General features: G+C 35.5%; 2 protein-coding genes and 1 long non-coding RNA gene across 4 annotated transcripts in view; 2 read left to right on the plus strand and 1 right to left on the minus strand.

Moving 5' to 3' along the window:
* The first annotated feature begins 93 nt into the window (after positions 1-93).
* On the plus strand, positions 94-4,630 carry LOC129421068 (non-selective voltage-gated ion channel VDAC2). Its single transcript, XM_055176364.2, has 9 exons — positions 94-244; positions 699-770; positions 851-900; positions 1,718-1,870; positions 1,946-1,998; positions 2,092-2,319; positions 2,458-2,608; positions 2,753-2,810; positions 3,550-4,630. Exons 2-9 carry the CDS (start codon positions 704-706, stop codon positions 3,639-3,641), a joined length of 852 nt encoding a protein of 283 aa, XP_055032339.1. The 5' UTR covers positions 94-244; positions 699-703; the 3' UTR covers positions 3,642-4,630.
* A 95-nt stretch (positions 4,631-4,725) lies between these two features.
* Positions 4,726-10,305, minus strand: LOC129421069 (catechol O-methyltransferase domain-containing protein 1). 2 transcript variants are annotated; one of them, XM_055176367.2, is made up of 7 exons: positions 10,175-10,305; positions 7,839-7,966; positions 7,476-7,581; positions 7,247-7,365; positions 6,596-6,650; positions 6,117-6,250; positions 4,726-5,367 (listed from the first exon to the last, which is right to left on the minus strand). In XM_055176367.2, the coding sequence occupies exons 2-7, from the start codon at positions 7,938-7,940 to the stop codon at positions 5,215-5,217; spliced, it is 669 nt and encodes a 222-aa protein (XP_055032342.1). In that variant the 5' UTR covers positions 7,941-7,966; positions 10,175-10,305; the 3' UTR covers positions 4,726-5,214. The 2 variants fall into 2 exon arrangements, with proteins under 2 accessions (XP_055032342.1, XP_055032341.2); XM_055176366.2 differs by lacking the exon at positions 10,175-10,305 and adding an exon at positions 8,760-8,918.
* The window catches only part of LOC129421070 (uncharacterized), a 249,707-nt gene continuing 245,004 nt past the window's right edge, over positions 7,977-12,679 (plus strand). The window contains exon 1 of the long non-coding RNA XR_012369361.1: positions 7,977-8,866. This is a non-coding gene — a long non-coding RNA (uncharacterized lncRNA). The remainder of the gene's footprint in view (positions 8,867-12,679) is intronic.

Genomic DNA, 12,679 nt, shown 5'->3' on the forward strand with positions numbered 1-12,679 from the left:
CGGTTTAATTAAATCTTACGATAATCCAAACACCCTGTGAATATTAAATGCTAAACTACGAATACAAATAATGAATATAATCTGGAGAAAAAAAATAAAGAAATGCTGCATACCGCAATTATCATTTAAGACAGGCAATGCTCGGGCACTCTTGAGGGTCCTGATGCTGCGTTTGCTGTGTTAGCGTCTCCTTCATCTCGTCCTCGCAACGCTTCTAGTGCACAGGTTCGACCCACATCCACAGGTCAGTGGTTCTGTAATTTTATATATATGATCGGTAGAGTTTCGGTGATGTGAGGCTATGGTTTATCCTATATTTAGGTCGATTTGAACCGAAACAGCGATGCTCACGGGTCAATTTGGTCGGAGTTCTGTCTACTGTTCTTTTGGCGACCCTTACTTTTAACTTTTTAAAACTATTTCGGTTCATCTGTTGTGTTAATTAATAAACTGCCTGTAATGTTTAATTGAATCGTTTGTCATCGTGTCTGTTTGGTGCAGTACTGATGATGTGAACTTGAGAGGACGTGACTGACTGTGAGTGAGTGAGAGAGAGAGAGAGAGAGAGAGAGAGCGCGAGAGACTCTTGCTTTAGCAGTCATTACTAAATATTACGTACTATGAGCCTGTAGTTAATGTTTCTACCACTGTATTTTATTTTATTGCATTGTTTCATGTTTGTATTTATTTTTTTTTAGAGAAAATGGCGGTTCCTCCAGCATACGCAGACCTTGGAAAGGCTGCAAAAGATGTTTTCAACAAGGGCTATGGTAACATTTATTTTCTCAGCTGTGATTAAATAATGCATTATATTATATAATCTCTTATATCTTTATGATTTGTGCTTTAGGTTTTGGAATGGTGAAGCTTGATGTCAAAACCAAGTCTGCAAATGGTGTGGTATGTGAATCTCAAGAAACCCAACATATTAATTTAGGTCTGAATGAATGTATTCAAACTATCTTATTATGTATTGTTATCAGTAATTGTCTTCATTATATTACATTCACAGCATTGTGTTTTATTCTAAAGAATTTTAAATGTTTTTGCAATAATTCAACGCTATGTACTTTATTCCGAGCTGACATGAATATCTTATGCATCTGACCTCACTAAGGCCATGTGGGAAAGTAATGTAAACCAATATTGCAGTGTCTTGATGGGCATTGTTTTAGGCTAGCGTTTAGTCCTTTTACTACTCATAAACTCACTAAATGAATGCCGGTTGTTATTAATATAATGAGGATTTTGACAAGTAACTGTAGTCTGTTTCATGCATGAGTGTCAGAAGCTAAAAAATGTGGGTGGGTCCAAAACATTTACTGGAGTAGATGCCATTTTCTGGTATTCTGGGGCCTTTTAATTAAACAATTGCTTTCATAGCCTAAACACTTTAACTTTGTTGTGTCCCAGCCCGGAGTGCAGCAGGAGAAAGTAGTGGAATTTTAGTGAAAACACGAAATGGAGTTTAATTTGTGGAGTGGGTTTGAGGAAGGTTGTAGCTGAAACGCGGAACGGAGTTTAATTTATTAGGGGATTTCTTTCTCATGGAATGGAAGTGAACAGACATGTGTGCTAAATTAGAGAAAAAAGTGAGTGGGTCCAATATCATTGGTCTTAAAAAGTGGGTGGGTCTTGTCCCATGGTTCCGACACCCATGGTTCCATGTATGTAAGAGAGAATATAAGATCATTGTTTATGTCTTTTATCTTAATAGGAATTCAAAACATGTGGCTCTTCAAACATGGACACAAACAAGATCTGTGGGAACTTGGAGACCAAGTACAAGTGGGCAGAGTATGGACTGACCTTCACCGAGAAGTGGAACACAGATAATATGCTTGGCACCGAAATCTCAGTGGAGGATCAGGTGTGAATGCACGCGAGCACAGAAATGTCTGTAGATTTCATCCGGGCCTGTTCCTGAAATATTTTGTGTTTCCAGATCACTAAAGGACTGAAGCTGACCTTCGACACAACCTTCTCACCTAACACTGGGTACAGTGATTATTCCTGTAACTGCATGTGCTTGTATATTAAATCATTATGCAGATGAAGTGATTTTAACTTCTGGCTGTGTTGTTTTAACAGCAAGAAGAGTGGCAAGGTAAAGGCGGCTTACAAACGTGAATACGTCAACGTGGGCTGCGATGTGGATTTCGACTTCGCTGGTCCTACGATCCACGGAGCGGCAGTGGTGGGGTACGAGGACTGGCTTGCCGGATACCAGATGACCTTTGACAGCTCCAAGTCCAGAATGACACGTAGCAACTTTGCAATCGGATACAAGACCGGGGACTTTCAGTTACACACCAATGTGTAAGTACAGTAACGGCACTGTGGCATTATGTGGCTTGCGCTATTAGTATTCCAGGTATAATCAGACTGAAAGATTTTGACTTGACAGGAGATTTAATGTAGAAAAACCTTACATATTCTGTGTGTGTTTGTTTGCAGAAATGACGGCACAGAGTTTGGCGGCTCTATTTATCAGAAAGTGAATGATCATTTGGAGACGGCAGTGAATCTGGCCTGGACCGCAGGCAATAACAGCACCCGATTTGGCATCGCCGCCAAGTACATGCTGGACCCCAGCGCATCTATTAGTGTGAGTTTTTGACTATGGTATTTTTTTTTAAATGTAGATCTGCAGTTATCTGTAACATATCACTGCTCAATTCCCAGTAATAACATTCACTCACACAAACAGAAATGTATACCTCATTCACCAACATCTGTCTCTGTCCCGCAGGCTAAAGTCAATAATTCCAGTCTAGTTGGTATTGGTTACACTCAGACCCTCAGACCAGGTAAGTGTGTACGTACATGCATGCATGTTTGTGTGTGTCATGTGCATTGTTGAGATAATGCATTACAAGTAACGTGCATTACGTAATAATATTACTTTTCTGAAGTAACGCATTACTTTACACATTAATATTTGAGTTACTTTTTCAAAAAAGTAATGCAAGTTACTTTTTTTAGTTTTATTAATTTGATAAAAAACTATGTACTGAATTAAGATAAACGTAGTCACATTATGCACTCTATGCGTACACACTTGTGTGGTAACAGTTTAAATCAGAAATGGAGATGGCACGCCAGAGCTCGACATTTTTGTGTCGAAATATGCAATTTCTGAATGCAGAACTTTTCAGTCATTAAAAACACTTGCAAGGCCTGAAAGAGATCAAGCCTTAGCCAAGAAAATTTCTTTCCATGATAAGTAACTAAGTAACGCAATTAGTTACTTTTTGGGAGTAACTTAATATTGTAATGCATTACTTTTCAAAGTAACTTTCCCCAATGTGATTCTTCATCCAGACCGCAGTAACTGTTACTCTGCATTGACACTGTATAAATTCACACTGCGAATAAATCACGCTATTTGTGCTTAGTTGAATGCTTGAACATTTTGAGTTAACATGCGTGAAAGCCACGTAAAAAACGCTCTGAAACAAGATCACAGTAATACCATCGATTCCATTGTTATTAAAATGGCCATAAATATGGATATGGTGTTGTAACTTGGTGTCTGTTGACATGCAGGTGTGAAGATCACACTTTCTGCCCTGATGGATGGGAAGAACATTAACTCTGGAGGACATAAACTAGGTTTAGGACTCGAGCTGGACGCATAACCCCCCAATCCACCCATGAGGAGGTCTCAGTATGCTGTTTCACTGGGAAATTACTGGAAAGAAATCTTTCAGCACGCATCCCTCTGCAGTTTAAACTCAAACCTTAACTTTGTGTCTCATATTATTTGCTGTGTTTCTTTCAGTGATGATTCCCAAATGCCTCTCTCTCTCTCTCTCTCTCTCCAGACTGGAGCTTTAGTCTGCTTGTGTTGTTATTTATTCTGTCTGGTTATGGATGATGAAAGAAAGAGGTTTGCACAAAAATCTTGTCATTATTTACTTGGCGTCACGTTATTACAACCTGTATGCTGTTTTTGTCTACAAGGAAAAAATTGAAAGATCCTTTCAAGTGAATGATTAGTTTAATGTTAGTCTGTTCCTCACACAAAGACATCTGTGGCCACTTGCATAAATTTCATTTTTTTCTCTTTTTTTGTATGTTTTGTGAAAATATGGATTGGTCTAATTTAAATCCATATAGTAAGACTGACTAGCTCTAACTTATTGCTAGTATTCTCACGGCTATGTTTATGTAACCGGTCACAGGTGTTTGGTGCTTTAATGTTGAAGATTGGCAGCCGTGATCATAGTCATTATATGATATAGTTTCTTAAAACATTTCTCCTATTGAATAAAGAACAGCATATGGGTTTAGATGAACACCTCTTCAGATGTTTTTGTGAATGTCTTTTCCTGCTTTGAGAGCTCATCCAGCATCATTTGCACAAAGAATCTATTGCTGGCGCTGTGTAGTGATCAAATATCTGAATCTGTAGTTCTGGTATTTATTCGCTGGTTTTGGAGATGGCTGTTGGCTTTTAGAGTTCATTGTGTATTTAGACACCACAATCACAATGTTAAAACATGTTTGGAGAGCCAAAGCTGTGGTCGCCACTATAAATCATCTCCTAAAACATCGATATGAGCCTGCGAAACCACACAAACACCTTTGTGTATGTCAACCTTTGCAATAAAGTCTTAAAACAGAATTGTGTTGTATTTGTGAAGGTTCATTAGTCAAGCAGTTGTTAAGAACTAGTAGACATGATGCAGATTTATTGTATTTAAAATTTCAGGACAGTGATGAGTTTGCTTTTTTATTGAAAACATTTGATCAAATGTTACATTTAAACAGCATGTTCAGGCACCTTTACTGCAAAACTTAGCCATCATTTGTTCACATTGCAGTTATTAAAGGTATATCCACAGTGAAATGACACAAAAACGTTGATTACAAATCCATTATAATGTACTGTTGCATGGATTTCTGGAATGCTTTGTTCCCAAAACCCAATGAACTGAATTGCCATCCACCACATCGGCAGCATCCAATCTGAATTGGAACGCAAACAATTAAAAACTACATAAGTAGCTACACTGTGTGTTGCAGTGTTTCTGGGAATGATAAAAGGGTTTGTAAACTATCTTCTGTAACAGTCCTCATGTCAGGAGTAAACCTAAAATGCCTTTGAATGCCACCTATGTGGGCAGTTGACTGGGTTTTGCAGCTGGTTTAGGTTTGTTCACTTTTAAGGCTGTTGGCAGTTGTAGTTGTGTGTTATCTCGTATAAATTCACAGTTTAAATGCTAACGTTAGGCCGTCGCCCACAGTGAGCATGCTCAGATTGATTCTGATATCTCTGTGAAGTTTCTTGTTCAGATTATCGATGCTAATGGTGTCCACATCTCCTTCAGCTGGATTCACCACTTTACCGCTCCACAAGACCTGTGAGGTAACATCACAATTATTATAAACCAAACTATGACTTTAGTAAGAATGCATTGCCTAAAAAAGAAGCCTGAATGCAGTGCATGCAATAAGATATTTGTCTGAATGTGTAATAGTAGGTGATGTCCGCTAAAGATTCATTTCAGATGATGAAAAGTCATGTTGATGAAAGTTTAAGCAGAAGAAGAATTTCCTAAGATTTTTCTGATTTAATGTGGACTAAAAGGGAGTCTGAGTGTTAAAGGTGCAGTGTGTAATTTTTAGAAGGATCTTTTTACATAAATGCAAAATAATATACAAAACTTTATTATCAGGGGTGTATAAAGATCTTTCATAATGAACCGTTACGGGTTTATTACCTTAGAATGAGACCTTTTTATCTACATACACCGAGGGTCCCCTTACATGGAAGTCGCCATTTTGTGCCGCCATGTTTCTACAGAAGCCCTTAAAGGACAATTTTTTTACTTAGTTGTCTCCGACGATGACATGTTTGTCCGGTGGTGGCTACCGTAGCTTCTCTATGTGTTTCAAAAGCGAGGGGTGAGCCATGGACTAAGCCGTTAGTTGCAATTCGCAACCTCACCACTAGATGCCGCTAAAATTTACACACCATGATAGAAAAGTCAAATGTGTGAATGTTGTAATGGTCATTAAATGTTGCTGAACCTTCAGAAATGTTTCTTGGTTAAACCCAGAATATGAATTCATAGTAAACATTGTGTTTGTAAGATGATTTCACTCACATTATCTATGGCAATTATTCCTCCTTTTCTGAGCAGCTGGAGAGATTTCTCATAGTAGTTGTCGTAATTGACTTTATCAGCGTCAATGAAGACGAAATCAAATGTTTCGGCTTCACCTGCAGCCAACAGCTCATCTGATGCCAAAACACAGAAACAACCAAAGCCATAGTGCTCCATTACATCTTCAGCTCAAATATAATGACTGAACTACACACATAAAACATCTTCATAACAACAACACATTTCATAGTTTAATCAATCTATAGCATTAACATTTCAGCTTCTGTTGTCACCATTTAACTATTTGAGACATCGGCATGTATGTTAAACAAATATTAACATTCGTTATATGTTATACAGTGCAATTTATTATTCATGATGATCGAGTTGTACAGATACATATCAGATTTATTTTGCTATGTTAACGGAATAGTTAAACAATGTGAACACAGATAAGGTTTACTAGATTCAGATCTTACCCAGTGTTTTCAGTGCAGGCTGCAGACGCAGGTCTATTTTATGATCAACACCTGCCTAAGAATAAACATGATGATACAAAGACCATTCAGATTTACCAAACTGATGATGAAATCAGCTCAGGACATTACCGAGACGTCTAATATATATATGTGTCTTTCACCTATACATAAATATAATTGCAGCAATGTCAAAAGTCTCTTTAGTTTAAATATTAACCTTAAACAGAGCAAGCCTAATGTCTGACTGTAGAGGTTATTAACGTTTATGGTATCTGATAGGACAGATAAACTCGAGTATGTAACCCATGATTTCACAACGAAAGTCAAAGTGAAACAATGTAAATAATAAATGCAAAATAAAAAGGCTTTTGAACTTTTGAAATGGAGAACCAAGAGCTTACATTATAAATGACATTGGAGCATTTGGTATTGTTCTTAGTTTAGAGAAGTACATACAGATGTCTAGTTTTGCACTGTCTAGTCTAGTATTGACATTCTGTAAATGAAAACTGTATTTTTAAGCAATAATTAAGCCTGATATCTAGATTGGTTTTGCGCACAATAGGAGCAGAATGTGCATTAAGAAAGTAAAAATACTTTTTTTTGGTTTTATGTTGATGTCACATACTTTCTGCATTTTCAGTGACTCACCAATTTCCAAAAAGGTTTTCCAATGTTGGTGAATTCCTCATTCACGTCACATGCAATCAATTTTCCATCTTCAGGCAAGGCGAGAGCAATACTCACTGCATTATAGCCTGTATATACACCTGATGCACACACACACATATACATAGACTTCAGCAATACAGTTTATATTTATAAATTATTTGGTATAAACAATACTGTCCATTTTGTATTATGCTCCAAGGTTACGTACCAATTTCAATAGCTTTCTTGGCCTGTATTAATCTGGCCAGATTGGCCATAAACTGTGACTGCTCACATGCTACCATGATGATGTTCAACTGATGCTCCATAGTTTTCTACAGATGAAAAACACTCAAATAAATAACAAAACAGTGCTTTCCTAAAAAATATTAAGTTATTTCTCTACTACAGATCACTTGATAATGTCCATGTAGTTAAACAGGTAGACCATTGTGTTAGCATCACAAATGTCATGGGTTTGATTCCCAGGGAACACACATACTGATGCAAATGTCTACTTTGAATAAAAGTGTCTGCCAAATGCATAAATGTGTCAGTCGGAGTAACTGTATTAAGATGACACAGGTATTACCTGACGTAGTTTTTTAAGAGCTGGATGTTCTCTCAGTGAGTGAGTCAGGAGATACTGCATCACTGGATCATCTCTACCTCCCACGTGACTTTTACCAGACATTCTTGACAATTTAGATTTTCGTTTGCCTTGAGAGAAGATAAATAAATGGAGAGAAAATGAATTTTAAGAAATAGAGTCTTGGTGTACATTAGTGTATACATAAAAATATAAAATGTTGTCTTCATCTTTTTATTAATATTATAAAATGACACACAAATGTACATATCTTTGTATATTATTATACATGTATTTAATATTTTACATATATTATTTATATGTATTTTTATGAAGCAATATTTTACAAAGTACATTAAAAAACGACACAGAAAAAGTGTGTCAAAATAATCTTAGGACAAACTCCTAAATTATTATTTTTTTCTTATTAACTAGCAGTCACTTTACAGCTAACATAAACATAATCATTACACCATACAAAACAGAAAATATATTGAACAAAACATAAATAAAAAATACACAGAACATACACAAAACGTAAAATTATAAAAGGAAATAAGAGGTATGAGATCATCATACAAATAACATAAAAGCTTCACATTGGGACCTAAGTTAGTGCGTTTTGCTTTATTATTCTCTTCACCCAAGCTGTAGGCTTACTTTATATATTTTTTTCATTTTAAACCCATTTCTGTTTATGTATGTATATGGTATTTTTCTATAATAAAAAAAGATTAAAAACAAAAGTCTCATTTGGTGGTCATTTTTCTGTATTAAAATGAAAAATACATTTTAAAAAAAAGTAAAATTTTTTACGCTTTATTAAAACTGTGTGCGTTTTCCGTTAAGGGCGGCTTGTAACTTGTATTAATCAACTTCCGGTTGAAAAAACATGCGCTAACGCCGACAGTAAGCTGCACTTACCCACAAAATAACCCATTATAACCATTAATCCCAGTGCTGCAGAGACTGTAAGCGCTTGTGTGTGAACGTTGTGAAGTGTCATAATGTCTGATCTCTAACCGACGAAGGTAAGAATGAAAGAATCCACAACAAAGATCCACACATGTGAAGCGAATTACCGTAAAACACCAAACTGTAGTGGGCACGGTCATGTGATCATGTGAAATTGCATGTGATGCTAAAGTATAACTTTGAAGTTTCTTTGACTTACAGTTAATAATCATTACCGTAAATAGAGTCTAATGAGGACATTATACTAGTGGATACCTAGTAAATTGTACTAAATGTAAAAAGCTTCTTTTTTTACACTTTTGTTATATATAAAGTATATATCTCCTTTGTTTTTTAATGCTTTAAACTTTTTTGGTAAACTATTTTATTGAAATATATTTCTATTGAAGTGCTGTTGAATAATGAGGCCATTGTCGTTTAAAGCAGTGGTTTTCAAAATGGGGGCCGCGAGATGGAGCCAGGGGGCCCTAGTTTTATGACATTTTATGAAATACATTAATTTATCATTAATTCTGTGTAATTAAATCTAAAAAAATAAGGCTACTAACCAAAATCACTACTTTTTTGTATAATTTAATGTTTTTTTTTTATTAAAATTTTGAGTTTTAGAACAGTTTTTTGTCACAAATTTTATTTGGGGGGCCGCGAAGGAATGTACCTTACACAAGTGGGGCCGCACGCTGAAAAAGTTTGGGAACCACTGGTTTAAAGTACATAATCTCAGTTGATCACTTTAGTACATTGCTTATTGTTTTAATGTAGCCTACTCCAAAATATGAATCCTATTCCTAATATTTTGTAATTGTGCTCTAACAGTATAAAACGAATAGAAAAACAAAGATATATACAAACTGCTGTTTTGATAATATTGTTCCTTTTAACGTGTTTAATTCACGTGCGCATGCGTAGGTTTCTCGTTGCGCTTATACTCTTTCATACTCGGCATTACTGCTGATCATCACATGATCGCTGTAGTACGCGTTGTTTGTGACATTAAGTTAATCATTTAACATAATAACAAAAACAGTATTATTTACGAATGTGTTAATTTGTTAATAATTTATTGGAATGACCTATTTTAAAATGTAATTTTTTTACTTCATGTACATTAAGGATTGTAACTCACAGAGATATTGAAACAATAATGCTATGGCCTTTTACGCAGACTATAAATATTATTAAACCCTGAACTAAGTAAAAGAGAAAGGCAGAAATAGGCGCATTAATAAATAAATGTAAATTTTAATTGATTTTATGCACGGCTGCACGAGCAAACTACGCGATACGACATTATTTAGGATGAATACATGAACATCAAAACATGCTGTTACAGTTCGAATATAGACATGACTGAATAAACTCACAGAGAGATGTGTATAGTTGTGTTGTTGTGTCTTTCTCCTCTCCTGATGTGCTGCTGTCTCTTTCTCTTGTAAAATGGCTTCAGTTTAGGGGTGGAGATTCTCTGTTTAAACGCTTCATTATGGAAAAGCATTCATATTTATGTCAAACATGAATATTAAACACGACATATCCTCCGAATTTCGCTGTAGAAGATGCTTTAAGAAAAAAATCCAAGTCCTTATTAAAGGTGTGTACCTAGGCAAACCTAAATAAATTATTTAAAATTCATCATTAATATATATTATTAAGTGTATATTAAAGGATAATAAATTAATAATGCAGTATATGGGATTTGCCACATTCTCGTGGTTGGCTATAGAAATTCAATTTAATATATTTATACATTTCATTTTTATAGTACATTTTAAAATTATTTGAAAGTGATGTTGGTTTTACATAAGCTATATATTAGTGATAATAATAGTTTAAATAATAAATGTAAAGTTTAGGGGTGGATTCCCGGACAGGGATTAGTTTAAGCCAGGAGTAGACCTTAGTTTAATTAGGAAATATAACTAGTTGTAACAAAAATATTAAATATATTCAGATCATGCGCAACATTTATTATAACATCTTTGTTATACGGAATGATTCAATACGTGAATAATAATAATAATACATTTTATTTAAAGGTGCATTTCATGGCACTCAAGGACACCTTACAAAAGTAGAATATAAAACATAGTACAATAATAAAATACAAAACAATCAAATTACATTGTTAAAAAAGGTTGTGGTTCATCATATCCACCAGCAGGTGGCGGTGTTATCAAGGGAAAATATATTCTGCAAGTCATGATGACTGCAGATCAAATTCTTTCTCTTTAAAAATCAATCACAAAATAAAAAACCACAGTAAAATATCTGAGCTTTTATCCATTCAACTACAACAAATGAATACATTAGGCTATCAATAACAATTTTTAAATGTTTTAAATCACATTTGGGAGCTACAGAAAACTATTTTCAAATGTTAATATGGACAACTAAAATAAAGAGTTTGAGTCAAGATCGAGACCAGAGAGTCATGCATAAGTCAAAATGCTCGAGTCCATAAGAAGACTTCCACACTGGCATTACTTATAATGAATTGAATGTTAGTTCTAAAAACATAATTTGAAGTAATGTGTGCTGGGTCTGTTTCATACTAAAACTTGAACTATGTGCATTACAACCTCCCCACAGATCTGTTTTACACTTCTTATCTGCTCTAATAAATATCAGTTTTTGTCATTTATATAACTTGTAAACAACAGGTCATAATCATTAGATGGGAACATCTGTTCCACACATACATAACATATATATGAGTACACAGAGCACCTGTTCTGTACTGCTGCTGTGATGATGCTGTCAGTCTGTTTCCATGACAACCGCTAAATATCACATCAGGAAGCAGCTAATACACCTGTCATCCGCTGTCAGTCACACATTTGACACGAGAGCGTCATTGCTGAGAGATTTAAATGCTGACAGGCTTTGAGAGGTGATGCTTGAAATCTGTGATGTTTGATAGATGAGCTTCAGTCTGTCATGTTTAAGTGTGTGAAAGGCACATCCTGAGTTCACCTAAAGCAGCACATCATGTGTCTGACGCTCGTGCAGTTTGACTGCCTAAAAATGTTTACAGACTCGTTTCTTTGGATTAACTTCACAGGCGTGTGTCAGAGTGACTTATGGGCTGTAACTGAGAGCCCAGCTGGCATCAATCACACACCGGTGGAAATGATCATTGAGGAGCGTTTTAAAACGTGATGTTTGTAATTAAATCAACCTGTAATAAAGACCTGATTGAGGAGAAGTTTTAAGGTGTTAAGATGTTTCTCTTGAGTTGAGCATGTGTGGATTGTGAAGGGATAAATTCTCACGCCCAAATTGTTTAGTGAATTTCTTCAATGTTCACGCTTTGCTCTCCCATCATGTTCCTACTGTTTTTGCCAGCATGAATCGGAATAATACTTCATTCTTCCCAACATTTTCTTTGCTATTCCATGAAAGAAGGAAAATCTTAAAATGACTAAATGATGAACACCAAATCCATCAAAGTAATGTGCAGTGTTCTTCAGATCTCAGAAGAGAACAGACTGCGTTTATTTCACAGGTGTCGTGTTGGTTTCAGTATATCAGGTTGGTGTTCAGGTGATCACACCTGGTTTTGTGCAGTAAAACATTATGCAGTTTTAGAGAAATGAGTTTTTCTTTCTTGCAATCTGATCTTAACATTGGGATAAAGATCATAGACGTACCTGTACATTAGAGAGACCTGCATCATATCTGTATCTTCGAGACTTTGTAATGTGGCCGCGTTTGATCTGACTCAGTACATCAACCCAAACTAGCATTAAAGCAGAAAGGACCACTTACATTTTCTTCAGAGTTATAATGATATGAGGAGCTCAGATGCAAAAGCTATTGAACGTCAAAATTAGATAATGATATTAACCGAATGCTTCTAACACGAATGA

Source organism: Misgurnus anguillicaudatus, chromosome 4 (assembly GCF_027580225.2).
Source record: "Misgurnus anguillicaudatus chromosome 4, ASM2758022v2, whole genome shotgun sequence".
NCBI lineage: Eukaryota > Metazoa > Chordata > Actinopteri > Cypriniformes > Cobitidae > Misgurnus > Misgurnus anguillicaudatus.